The sequence below is a fragment of the Cyanistes caeruleus genome, chromosome 4 (assembly GCF_971803275.1).
Source record: "Cyanistes caeruleus chromosome 4, bCyaCae1.hap1.1, whole genome shotgun sequence".
NCBI classification, from domain to species: Eukaryota; Metazoa; Chordata; class Aves; order Passeriformes; family Paridae; genus Cyanistes; species Cyanistes caeruleus.
Window position 1 is genome coordinate 32,274,178 of NC_141704.1, and position 13,442 is coordinate 32,287,619.

General features: G+C 50.0%; 1 protein-coding gene and 1 long non-coding RNA gene across 4 annotated transcripts; one reads left to right on the forward strand and one right to left on the reverse strand.

Moving 5' to 3' along the window:
- Positions 1–3,326: 3,326 nt before the first annotated feature.
- On the reverse strand, positions 3,327–7,633 carry DNAL4 (dynein axonemal light chain 4). 3 transcript variants are annotated; one of them, XM_086887488.1, is made up of 4 exons: positions 7,521–7,633; positions 6,242–6,452; positions 5,453–5,536; positions 3,327–4,504 (listed from the first exon to the last, which is right to left on the reverse strand). In XM_086887488.1, exons 2-4 carry the CDS (start codon positions 6,311–6,313, stop codon positions 4,340–4,342), a joined length of 321 nt encoding a protein of 106 aa, XP_086743614.1. In that variant the 5' UTR covers positions 6,314–6,452; positions 7,521–7,633; the 3' UTR covers positions 3,327–4,339. The 3 variants fall into 3 exon arrangements, with proteins under 3 accessions (XP_086743614.1, XP_023790891.1, XP_086743616.1); XM_023935123.2 differs by having other exon boundaries at positions 7,342–7,586; XM_086887490.1 differs by lacking the exon at positions 7,521–7,633 and adding an exon at positions 7,198–7,510.
- Positions 7,634–7,667: 34 nt separating this feature from the next.
- LOC111934954 (uncharacterized) lies at positions 7,668–10,445 on the forward strand. The gene is made up of 2 exons (XR_002867527.2): positions 7,668–7,766; positions 7,963–10,445. It is a non-coding gene; the product is annotated as an uncharacterized LOC111934954 (long non-coding RNA).
- Positions 10,446–13,442: the final 2,997 nt, after the last annotated feature.

Genomic DNA, 13,442 nt, shown 5'->3' on the forward strand with positions numbered 1-13,442 from the left:
GAAACCGCCTCCGGCTGACACCATCACCGCCCCAGATTCAGCCAGCCCCGCGTTCCCCAGCCTTCTGCTAGCAAGATGGCCGAGGAGAGCCGGGGCAAGCGAGGAGGAGGAGGAGGAGAGCTTTCCAGCCCGGCTGGCGAGCTCGAAGCCCCGCAGAAGGAGCTGCTGGAGGGCAGCAGATGGCTTCCCTGGGCGGGGGAACACAGCGTCTTGCTCCGGGAAGTTTGCTGAATTCAGTCCGGACACATGGTTCAGACAGAAGGCCCCTAGGAGGGGCTGGAGCTGGAACATGGGATCATTAGGTCATGGCTCAGAAAAACAACCAACCAAAAACCAACACACCGATTCCGTGTTTAACTGGACGTGTACTAACTGATCGCATCAAAGGAGCTGGGCTCGGCTCCCGGGTTTCATTATTCCACAGCCAGCCCAGAAGAGAGGAGACCTCCTCCTTCCAGTGTCCCAAATGGGGCTGGAGGGGATAGAAACCTCTTTCTCATATCTTGGAGTCAGGCACAGGGACCCTGTGGGCTGAAGCCACCCTACTGGCTTCCAGTTAATGAAAAATTTGCAATCCTACCTCCTCACCCTGATTTAGCATCCCATTGGAAAGGAAAGGCAGGGGGCTTAGGTGAGGCATTTTCTACCCTTAGTACTTCAATATTAGCATTAAATATTAACCAAAAGATTTTTCAGCGAGTCAGACATGAGCCTGCAGCAACAGAGAAGAGCTGGAGACTTTCAAAGCCTGTCCTGATCACCTGACAAGCACTTCGATGTACCTTGTTGCCATGACATCATCATAGAGACGTGGTTGAATTTGCACCTCTTTCTTCTCATCTCCCCCCTCCAGCTCTTCCTCCATCTTCCCAGCAGGTTCGAGCCACCCTTGGGGCGGAGGAGGAGCCCTACATCCGAGGACATTTTCACTGCTGGCTCCAAATCAGGACTCATCGGCAGCTGATAATGATGTTCCCGTCTCCCCTCAGCAGGGAGGGATGAAGTCATGAGGCACAGCCTCTGAGCTGCTATCGCAGCTCTAGGGGACGGGTGGATAGAAAGAGTCATTTTGGCTGCCACCCATCCATCACCCTGCGTTTTTCATCTCATTTTCTACATCTGACTCAGCCTGATGCTTTGATGGGTAATGGCAGCAATATGCAGGGGGGCAAGAAATGAGAGGAAAACGCAATAGCAAGAAAACTGTTGCAAACTCCCAGCTTTCCCCTGAAAATCCATAAGGAAAAATCATCCAGCAACTGAGAGCAATTTTATAGTAAAAAGTAGAGAGGCCTTAGAAGCTCCAAAGTCTCATAGAATCCTAGTTTGGGCTGGAAGGGACCTTTGGGGGTCACCCAGTCCAATGTCCTTGCAATGACCAGGGACACCTTGAACTAGATTATATTGCTCAGAGACTCATCCAACCTATCCCTGAATTCTTCCAGGGGTGTGGCACCCACCATCTCTCTAGGCAACCTCTTCCAGTGTTTCACCACTCATTCTAAAAGACTTCTTCCCTATATTCAATGTAGAACAAACCTCTTTTAGTTTAAAACCTCTAACCCTTGTCCTATCACAAGAGGCCCTGACAAAAAGTCCCTCTCAGGTTTTCTTGTTGACACCCTTTAGGTACTAGAAGGTGCTATAAGGTCTCTCCACAGTCTTCTCCAGGCTGAAGAACTCCAACCCTCTCAGCCTGTCTTCTTAGGAGAGCTGCGTCAGCCCTCTGATCATGTTTGTGGCCTCCTCTGAACTGGATCCAGCAGGCTCATCAGCCACAGAGGGGTATCTTGCGACCCAAAACACAGGATAAGGACCATCTCTTATCCAAAAACCTTACTCCTCTGAAAATTACAGATATGACCAAAGATGTTCCAGCTCCACAGCAAAAGGAGGGTGAAAGTCTTTTTTCTAGCACATGGCCAGCAAAGCATAGCTCAACTTGCAACAGGCAGGACAACTGATCTGATTGAACACTTGCCCCAAGCTCTGACACACACAGACACGCTTTTGGAGGCTGATGCTTGTGCCTTCAGGAACAATACCAATGACAGGAATGCAAACCAGCTAACAAGGGTTTGCCTCCTCATGGTAACTTCCTGTAGGAAAGCTTCTACCCTTGTGAATAAAAATAGCCTGCCACTCTCCTGTGAGCTACCTTGTGCTCACCTGCTGAGAATGGCAGTGTGGCAGCTGACTTGCTGCACGTTCACACCTAGTTCACCTCAGTGTTTGCACACAGGCTTTGAGAAGGCTGGGGAGCACTCACCCTTCTCTTGTTGCCAGTGCAGATCGTAGAGACATTAGCTTTTGTCAGCTGGTGGCCAAGAAGATAAACAGGCAGCAAGTCCAAGAGATTGTGTGCTGAGGTCAGCAGCTGCCCGTGGTCATCTGCAGGTCACCACGACCCTGCAGAGACTCCCATGACCAGCACGCCTGTGCATATGCGCAGAACAGTTAATTATTCATTAGTGTGAAAGAGGCACAATTAAAGTGATGGTGGTATGGCTGAAGGGATCATCCCACTCTAGCATGGGGCATTCTAAAGACTTTACCTCTTGCTCTGAATTTAGAAGAGAGAAAGTTGCAGAAGAAGAAGTAATGTTTTCCACCTGCCAGCTGTAGAAAGTGTTGCCAATAGCACTATTTTCACATAAAGTCAGCCAGCTGGAGGGACACAGAACAACCACACGATGAGACAGCTCAGAGGATTTGGGCTCTTCTACACAGCACAACAGTCCTGATCGTGGGGCAGGAATCATGGTACCAACCTACCCTGGCACAGCCAAGCACAGATGGTCCAAATTTGAAATAATTCTTAGTTGTCTTCATATTACTGCAATTCCTGGCTCCTAACACAATGAAATTGAGAAAGGACATCTCTAACATAACATCTGAGGTTCAGAAAAAGGAACAAAAGGACTTGTAAGACCAGGTTGATCCACCACAAGCATTAATGCAGGAAGATCCTACAGACTTGAATTATGGACTGGACTAGAGATGCCAGCTGACAACATTCTGAGAGAAAATCTGAAAATTAAGGAGACTCCAAGGGTCAGAGTTGAGGCACACTGGTGAGGCAACAGACACAGTTACATTCCCTTGCTGCTACTGCTTAGACAGCTGCCTGCACAGAGGGATGTGGCCAGCAGCACCATGGGCCTGGCAACCCTCCTCACCATCATGGCTTGCACTGGTAAAAGGTGCTGAACAGGGAGGGTGAGAGGAAACCTGCAGGATGGAACTCTGTCACTGTCATTTGCCACACCACAGCTTACTTATTTCCATGTTTCTTGAGCTACTTAGCCTACATAAACACACACAGAGACATTTTACTAAACTTTTATTGTAAAAACACAGTTCCCCAGGTTTTATAAATAAGCCATACACGTAACATAGTTACGCTCATTCAATCCTCCAACACCGACAGCTTTAAAAAAATTAAACAGGCTAAAAGAAAGCAAGTCCAGAGAAACATTAGGTTTCTGATGACCAAGTTATATTTCACATGGAGCCTCCTTCCTCTGTCAGCCTCCAAACAAGATGCTGAAAGTACACAGCACTTGCAACACCCCCAGGAACTGACAGCGAGGCATTTGAGCCTTAAAAAGAGCTCTCACCCACTCCCCAGGCGTCGTCAGCCGCCTGTGTTTTCATGCTGTCTCAGTGTGCTGTGGGTGAGAAAGGAGGGGGCAGTTTGCATAGCAACCTCCTACACCCAGGCAGCTCAGCTGCTGTACCCTCCCAAAACAGCAGGGAAGGGCAATCTGGGACTGCTTCCCAGTGGCTCACACCTCCACAGGCAGCCTGAAGGGAGACCCTTGGTGCTGTCAGGTCTGCACAGACATCTTAGAAGGGAGGAAGAATGTATAAGCAGCATCCAGAGAGAGGAAAGACAAGTGCTGGTCAGAGCCATGCTGCATGGTAGCAGAGAGAGCAGAGGAGAGAGGAAAACTGTGTGGAATAAATGGGAGTTAAAGAAATCATAGAGCTAGATAGCACCTTTTTGTTTTTCCTTTCCCCTGCTAGCACTGCCGTGCAGTGTGTTGTGAGATTACCTATTCCTCACTTCCTTCCTGCTCCAGCTCAAACACGAAGGAAAGAGCCACAGACAGATGAGAAATCCCACAAGCAAGGACAGGACAGTTTAGCAAGTTTATACACACACACACACACACACGCAACTTTATGTATCCCACAGAACTGTTACGTCAGTATGAAAAAAAGAAATCTTGACATTTAAGTATTAAAAATAAAGCCCCACCTCCAGATCATACAAAACTTGTCAAGAGCAGGAAGAAATCTCTTGTAATCAGCAAGTCTGGGACCCGGCCAGGGGTCAGGAGCACTTCCAGACACACACGGCCAGGCTGCCACCAAAGAACATGTACAGCAGGTTCTTCACCTCATGAGTGATCTCAAAGCCAAAACCTTCCCCAATCACCACATGCCAGGAGGACCCAAATCTCTTGTCCATTGTCTCTTTGATCATCTTGGCAGCACTCTGGAGAACATTAAGGAATACAGCATAGGGTGAGACAAAGCAAACAGGAAGGTTTTATGCAAACATCTGCCTAATCTTTTCCTCCCTTTAAGACTGCTTAAGCCACACTCAAGCCTGGACAACAGGTATAGCAGCTGCACTGCAGAAATTGGGAGCTCTCCAGAGGTAACCCCAAGGGTAGAAATGGTCTCAGGAGCCTCCAGCACAGCAGTCAGGAGAAATTAAAGAACTCTATCACTTCTGTTGCTCATACAGTCTGAAGCAAGAGTTCTGCTTTAGATGCTGCTGGAGTTATGCTGGTTGCAGTGACCATGAGAGCTGATTCAGGTCACTAAGCTGCAGCTATTTTTACAGGAGTCCATTTTTTTCTCCAGCTAATTACCAAAACACTGAAAGTAGGCTGACTTTTAAAAGACTTGCTTCTCCCAGATCACACCCTACCTGATCAAAAAAAAAAAAAAAAAAATTTAAAAAAAAAAATCGAGAGGAAGATTTTGCAGTGACAGGCGGTGTCCTGCCCATGAAGCAAGGTATGTTTCCCCTTTATTGTTGGTCCTCAAGCCAAGAGGGAATACTTAACAGACTGTCATGTACTCATCCCCAAAACAAGAGACTCCATGCAGTTCTGAACCAAGCCCTCAGGACACAGGGCATTTTATGAACAGAGTGGAAGCATGTCTCAGGAAGGCAGGATAAGCAAGGAGCTAAGGTTTGGGAGCCAGCACCACTACTAATCTCTGAAAAGTGCTCCTATGGATCTTGCAGACCAAGGGATCTGAATCTGAGATCTGGCCAAGCTCTTTGCCTCCTTCTACCCTAGCTTAGTGCAGAGAGAGTAATAAGATGCCAGGACTTGACTCCAGTCTGCCCTGGACCCTTATCCCTGCTCCTGCAGGTTCCCTGAACTGCAGTAACAGCAGGCTGCCCATTGTGGGAGGTGGCCGGTACCTCATTGTTGGTGGCGTGCTTCTCACACGCCGTGACGCACAGCTCCATGGTCTCCACACGCATCTCCTCCGGCATGTCCGAGTGCTGGAAAGGGCAAACAGACAAGACAACTAAGCAGAAAAATAAGAGCTGGACACAAGGCAACAGTAGGTTGCTCTAACTTCTGCATTGGCTCTATCAGAGGCTTAGACACTGTAAATATGAAAAGGGCTTACTGCATTAAAAGTGAACCATTGCTTCAGCCAATGAGGAATTCTCTACCTACATGAAAACCAGCACTGTGTAAGCACAGCTTAAAGGAGGAGATCAAGACATTTGCCAGCTTTTCTGCTATAAGATAAAGGGAAAGCACACTAACACTGTTTCAACCTCAGTCTTTAATTATTGCTATATGAGTAACAAAGAAATCAAAGTTACACAGCCTTTTCTTTTGCTGCTGCTATCTGGCTGGCTAGCAAGATCTTTTGCTCTAGCTTCTCTAGGACAAAAAAGCAAGCTGCATCTAAAACACAGGAGAGGGCTCCAAAGGCAGCGTGCTCTCAATCTGTTTGATGGATCACTTTGCCCCAGGCTTCCTCTGGCTGACATGGGGACACTGGACCTATTAGATTTCCCCAGGAGAGGTCAAGAAGAGGGAGAAAAAGCAGCAGTGACAACCAGGATCTCTCCATAGGACCAGCAGTACACATGTTCTCCCAGCAGCTACTCAGCAGGAGAAGGACAGTAAGAATGAAGGCAGATTTTCGTATCTCTGACACTGGTAAATGTGTAATCCATCCCCCTCCTTACCCTAATCAGAGGAAAACTGTGAAGCCTTTTATAATCGGCCTCGTCCTTTTTTTCCTCCTCAGTTTCTTCCATGGTCCTTCCACAGGGACTCCAGGAAAGGGTGCAGGGGCTACCTGGAGTTCAGCAAGTGCTGCGGCACAGCCAGCTGAGAGGAACAGGGCTCTGTGTTCCTCTCTTCAGCAGGAGGAGTCGCTTCTTGGCCTAGAGGACACTGCCTCAAAAAAACAAACACGGGCAAGAGACAAATGGCTTTCAGTTAAAACCAAAGGCAAATGAAACTGTTATGAGAATATCATGCTATCTTGCACACTTGCCATTTCCTCAACAGCACCTTCACACCCCGCTGAGAGACTTAGCTCATAGACCATTAATGCAAACAAATTATTAAACCATTTATTTTTCCAGAAGTGAGGAGCACAGCGTTTCCTAGAAGCACCAGTGGAGCTTGGGGGAAGAGCTGAGCCAAGGTACAGCTTCCAAGAGAGGACAAGAGAACAACATATCAGCCACTACTACTCTTAATTAATTCCAAAAGGATTTTCCCAGGACACCATTATCTGCAATAGTTTCAAACTGTACATTACAAGAGAAGGGTAGGAGTATTTTAGGCACACAACCTCCGTACTTGTCTGGACGGAAATGTTTAACAGGAACATTTTGGTCTCGTTTGTGCGCTTGCTCCTCAGATGCCCGAGCATTTGTCAGCTGGGAAGGGCCATATGGGAAAATTCTGGACGTGCCTCATGGCCTCATTACCAGCCTGCCTCTACTCGGGCAGCGCAGAGGGACAGCACTGAGAGATTCAGAGCACTTCACCGCGCTCCTCCCTCTGATTCTTTCACCCACAACAAAGCATTTTCCTCTCCTACCCAGAGGGAGCAAGGGTGACCTCATATTAAAAGGAAAAAGAAACCAACACGGTGTCAGGCGACACAACAACCATTTATGCCACGTACATAGAGCTGTTGGCTAAAGCACCGAGTCAGACCACCAGCCGTCACATGATAGCCGTGGGACCCGCAGGTGCCACAGACACGACCTCCGCAGGACAGAACCCCAACCTGGCTGGCGCCACCCCCGGGAGCCACTTCAATACCCACCCCCAGCCCGGGGCGTGCCCGCGGCCACAGCCCGAGGGTGTGAGGCAGCGGAACGCGGCCCGAGCGGACCGCACAGCCGAAGGGGCCCCGCCACACCGGTCCGCCGCCCTCGTCCCCGCGGAGGAAGAGCTCGGCCAGCGGCGCTGAGCGGGACCGCGGAGCCCCGGGCGCGGCCTCACCTGCGCGGCCGCCGCGGCCCAGCGCCGTTGCTAAGGAAGAGCCGCGCTTGTCATAGCAACGGGAGCGGGAAGTCCCGCCCCCCTCCGCGCCCATTGGACGGGGCGTGCCGCCCGACGCGTCTGATTGGCTGCCTCGCTGCCGGCCGCCGCGCGGGGCCTTGGGGCGCAGGCGGCAGTGGGGTGGCCATGGAGCGCCTGTGCTGTCCCGGGCCCCCCGACCTCCAACCTGGCGTCCGGCAACTTAATGTATATTTTTCTGACTTAAAACCTCTTAGGGATCTAGTTCTAGTTCTAGGGTTTTTTTGGTTTGTTTTGGGGTGTTTTTTTGTGGTTTGTTGTTTTTTTGTTTTTTGTTTTTTTTTTTTCTTTTAAACGACAAGGATAAATATAAGAACAAAGAGCGATTTGGAGCAATTTTGTTTGTTTTTTTTTTTAATCACAGAATCAGGTTAGGAACGACTTCTGAGATCGTGGTCCAACCCATGGCCGAACACCACCATGTCAACCAGACCATGGCACTGGCCAGTCTTTCCTTAAACACCTCCAGGGACGGTGACCCCACCACCTCCATGGGCAGCCCACTCCAATGTCTGATCACTTTCTGTGAAAAAATTCCTCTTAATGTCCAGCCTGAACCTGCCCCGTGCAGTTTAAGACTGTCCTCTTGTCCTGTCTGGTTGCTGGGGAGAGAAGGCTGACCCCCACCTGGCTGCATTCCTTTCAGGGAATGGGAGAGTGATCAGGTCACTGCTGAGCCTCCTCCTCTCCAGGCTGAACAGTCCCAGCTCCCTCAGCTGCTCCTCACAGGATTTGTGCTGCAGACCCTTCACCAGTTCCATTGCCCTTCTCTGGACATGCCCCAGCACCTCAATGTCCTTCCTGAACTGGGGATTCCAGAACTGGACACCGTTCTCGTTGTGTGAGAGAGGCAACAGCTCCTGTTTGCATGTCAACAGCAGTGTAAGGATGTTGATGTTGTAAGGATGTAAGAAAGTGATGCTGTGGGGATGAATCATGACTTTGCAAACAGCTCCTATAGCACCAGCCTCCAACCCCACTGAAAAAAATCTCCCCCCGTCCCCCCAATAGCTTTATGCTTGTAATATCTGCTTGTTTTGAGGTTTTCCTTGCCTCTGGGCTTGCTGCAAAACCTCTGGTGTCTCTGCACCCTGCTAGCCAAACACCGATTGCCTCTAAACCAAGACTTTGAACAGTTTTCAGGGAGGTCTAGCATTGCATTCATCTGAAATTAACACAGATGGAGAAGCAGCAAGGATAATACCAAGGGAAAGACTTCTGTTCACAGTCCCAGCTGCTGGGTGTGATGCCTGGTTTTCCACCAGTGGCCATCCTTGTTCTGCAGAGTGGCTCATGGGTCTGATTTTTCATGTGGTCCTTCTGGCTGGTGTGTGTTTGAAATGTTCTTGCTGCTGGCTGCCTGCTGAAAGAAGAATTTGCTTTCCAGCTGTTCGAGAAGGAAAAGAGTGGGGGCGGAACAGTCTGGGCGTTCTCCTGCCCCTGCCAGCTCAGGAGTCCTCTTCCTTCACTGTAGCACCAAGCTCTGCCCTGTGATCATGGGGAGAACGCCTTGTTATTTCTTTCACAGGTTCAGCACTGAATCCGACCTCCTGGCTGTCCTTTGCCTGGCAGAGCCGTGCTGGAGGCAGGGAAGCAGCCTTAGGGCTTGGGAAGACAAAGCTGTGGTGATCATTCATTTTTTCCTTTTCTGTGGCTGCTGGTGGTGACAAAAATGAAGCACTGCCTCCTGTGCCGCTCGTTCTCCTACCATTCCTGCCTCCTGGGCTAATTCCTTCTCCTTCCTCTTTTGGGCCTCTTGCAACAAGGCAGGCACAGAGCTAAAATTGTCAAGAGACAGATAAAAGCTAGGAGATCATCATTTTTTCTTTTCAGACAAGATAATTAGGAAGAGAATCTCTGCGAGGAAGAAGATCTTTCCATCATCATTACTTTATCTCCAGGCAGCTACTCTAATCTCTCCAGGGACACGGCACTTTCAAGCACCGTGTTCTTGCTGTGTTTTTTTTAATGCTTTAATCCCTGTGTAGTTCACCCACTTTTACTACCAAGCAGCAAGTGAGTGTGAGCTGGTGTGTTTGTGTGCATGTGCCTCTGTGCATGGGGCAGGGGGGAGCACGCTTGTCCATGTGATTCTGAGTTCAAATAAATGTGCTTTGCTTCTGATCAATGTGACCCCTGCGAGCGTTTCCCTCGGGGAATGCTGGCACTGCTCCTGAGGATTAATCATCAGTGGCTCCTAGGTGAGAAGCTAAAGGAAAATGGCCAAACAAAAACTGCAGCGGGCCCAAAGATGGGGAAAACAACGTTTTTGTGATTGTGGTGGGTGATACAGTGGGGCTGCAAGAGAGAGATGCTTCTTGGGGAGAGAGTTCTGCTGGCCTGTCTCCATCTGCTCTGGCTTAACAAAATGTGAGCAGTTGGCTTCTGGACCCTCAAATGCAGGGTTTCCACAGGCTGCCTCTGTGTAACTCTGCAAGCCAGTCAAAGCCTTGTTGAGCCAACAAAGGTTACATGTACGGGTCCTTTTGCTGCTGGCTCTGATGGTACAGACAGCACATCACCTGATCTTTAGTTTCCAATACTAGTGGACCAGGTACCCTTCTGTAGGTGAGAGCAAGTCCAGAGCAAGGGTTCAGTTCACCCCTGTGGATCTGTAGGTAGCTGGAATTGTTGCTTTGCTCTGGCTCTGGCAAATAAGGCTGGTCATGCCTTATTTGCCACTAATCAGAGGTGGAGACTCTTTCATCCCTTTGCTTTCAGCAGGCACAGTGAAATGCATTGAAACAAAGTACCATTTGCCTTCTGATATGAGGGTGTGTTGTATTCCTTAGCTGAGCACAGAGAAGTAACCACTGACTGCCAAATATACAAATATACAAATGTAAATATACTGCCTTATGCTTTCTTTTAGTCATCTTCATTGACCAGACAGCAAGCTGACTCTTCATCAGGCGGAGGACACTTCTCTTTCTTTCTTTTCTTACCTGTTTCTGGCCAGATTTTGGGACTTCCCCATTGTCCCTGTGGGTACAGGCTCCGCCATGCCCCATCTCCTCTTTGTGGTAAAGCAGGAGGGCTGGAGCTTGCTGTGCAGCCTGTCAGCCGCAGCCCAGGCACTGGGCACTGCTCCACACTGCCTTGGGTAGTAACAGAGGGCCAAGGCTGGGCACTTGGGTCACACCGAGGTCCACCCTGCAGCTGCCTCAGGATGGTGTGGGGGCACCTCTCAGGAGGCCCCGTGGCTGAAGCCACATTTTGCTGGGATCAGAACCTCCACCATGTGGAGCTGAGGGAAGGCAGAGATGGGGACACTGGTGTGCAGAAATAGGAGGCAGCTGGGAGCAGCTCAGCCTCTGTGCCAGAGGACAGGGCAGCTCACTTTGGGACAGCCAGATCCCCTGGTCTGCTGGGAAACACAGCACATGATTCCGTAACTACTACCTCTAGTAATGACAGCTACTGTGAGTAAGGTCTGTTGCTGCAGCACTAGCAGCCGTGCGGGGGCTGTTCCTGTGCCAGATGCTCCGGAATCGTGTTGCATTCCCTGTGAGAGCGCTGCACAAGTCTTAATGAGCCTTCCTGGCTCTGGGAGGGAGCAAGGGAGGCTCCCAGCAGGACAGGGAGGTGAAAGGAGGCAATTAGGCAGCGCCCCATTGCTAGGGCAGAGGAGGTAGTGGGGACTTTGGAAGTCATCTCCTGGGGACAAGTATGGGCTGGCTTTGGAAGTCATCTCCTGGGGACAAGTATGGGCTGGCTTGACCTCGTTTGAGGGCACCAGGAGGCTGACACACTGCAGGGAGCTGTGACATGCAAACTCTGCTGAGGTTGCAGGTATTGGGGAGCACAGAAGATCCCCAAAGTCCATTCTGAACTCGTGGGTCCCAGGATTTCCCATGTCTCTGGGAAGGCAGAGCCCATATGGCCAGTGGTGCCCCCTGGAAGGAGGGACAGGAGCTGGAGGGGTTCATAAACGTTAGCATTTTCAAACACAATAATTAATAGCCATCAGGCCTGAAGGTTTCCCGTTGCCATGTTTGACTTGGTCTTCTTCACTGCTGGACAAAACCCTTTGGGAGTATCGGGTGGGTGGTATTTGAGTCTGGCTAAGCTCTTGGCTAGCAGAAAGCCCTGCAGCAGCAAGTCCTGCAGATTAGGAAAGGAAATGGCAGTCCCTTTCCTCTCCTAGAAGTGTGCTTACAGCCACTTGGCAGGGAGACAGAGGACAGCACATGGATGGCATCCATCACACTGGCCTGTCTCCCACACCATCTCCTCTTGTGCCAGCTCCTGCTGAACTGCCACAGCCCAGCGGTGCCCCTGCACTGCCCAGCTCTTGGGTGCCCTCCACCTTTTCCCCTCTATCCTGGATATCTGGACACTACACAGCCAACCATCTGAAGCACCTACCACAAACACAAAACCTTCTCCACACCATTGTTTAAAATTTCCTTCTTTACCCCCCCTCTTTCCCTCATGGCTGACTTTGTTGTTCCTCATCTCTTCAGTGCACAACACGTTGTTTTCTAAACAGCTGCCCTTAGAGAGACACAGGGCTTCTCCTGAGTGCTCCTGGTTAATTTAGAAGCAAGCAATATGTGTAAGCCATTGTAATTACTCCTTGCAGCCAGCAACGCTATTGATTTGTCATCTCCTCTACCTTTTAAGCCCTGTCGCAGGTTTGCAGCTCCTGCAAGGCTTGGCTTAGTGAAAAGAAATGGTCTCATCTTGCTCTCCTCCTCCTCAGACGGTAAGAAGCAGACATCGCTTCCTGCAGGGAGCCAGAGCAGGATGAAAATCAAATATTTATTTCTGCTCTTCATTTGCGTCTGCCATCCAGTTTCTAATCTCTCCATAATGCCTTTGTTTCCTGAAGAGCCTTATGTGGAGGCATTTGCTGGAAGCTTTTAAAAGATTTGGGAAAATTCTATCAAATTTTCCTGTGTGCCCCCAGGTCTGCCTAACTGGCTGTGAACCTCTGGGGGAGAGGAGCTTGCCCTGCAGAAGCTCTGCCACTGAGCTCCCCCCATTCTCCTGTTCCAGAAATGACAGCTCCACATCCCGGGGACATGGCTGGGATTAGGATCATGCCAGCATCATTTGGCAGTGATGAGGAGGGCAGCACCGAAGGCTCTGATCAAGCATCTCTGCGTGTCCCCTTTGTTTCTGCTTTTCTGGAGAGGATTTACACACAGTTTTAACGTGGGCCGGGTTTCCGGGCGCCGGGGGAGATGGGTGTTTTGCCAATAGCCTACATCAGCAGTGGCCAGGCTGTTTCCATCCTTCTTCATCCTTTCTCCTGCCTTGGCCAGCAGCCCCAAGAGCCCTTTTGCAGGGCTTCTGCAGTTTTGATAGGAGGGTCTTCTGGACCAGTTCCCCATCCCCTCCCCCATTTAATCTCTTTCTGAGTTTATGATCCCAGTAGTGTTTTTTGACATTTCCTCCTCTAAAAAATGTTGTGCTTCTCAGTTATGCTGCTGGTGTTTGGGCACACGAGCAGATGGCACCTGTTGAACCCTCTCCTCTTAGTTATGAGGGTGTGAGCCTTCAGCTCGGCAAGGCCCTTGAACCAATGTTCCAGCTGAAGTACATACTTTTTCTTCAAAACCAGCCCTCAGCTTTCTGAAGATGTGCTGAAGGTGAGAGTGCCAACCTTTCTTTTATGGCATTAAATACTCTCCAGAAGGAGAAGTGGGGGGGGCAGCTCTGACTCAGAGAGGAGATCCCACAAGCATGCCAACAATGGAAAAACTCAGTCCTCTGGCTTTGTGCTGTTTCCCCCAAATATTGGTGAAAGCTGTGCTTTTCGTAGGAGGAGCAGGACCCACTGAGAGGCAAAAGCACCATGCAGACCTGGTCACGAATTGTTCTACAATAGGAGCTCCA

Bases quoted from the DNA above. Each gene is read 5' to 3' on its own strand.
- DNAL4 (XM_086887488.1), bottom strand. From the start codon at position 6,313: ATGGAAGAAACTGAGGAGGAAAAAAAGGACGAGGCCGATTATAAAAGG. The intron at 5,537-6,241 runs GTAAGGAGGGGG...TGCCCTTTCCAG, and splicing joins ACAGTTTTCCTCTGATTAGG to CACTCGGACATGCCGGAGGA. The intron at 4,505-5,452 runs GTACCGGCCACC...AATGTTCTCCAG, and splicing joins AGCACGCCACCAACAATGAG to AGTGCTGCCAAGATGATCAA.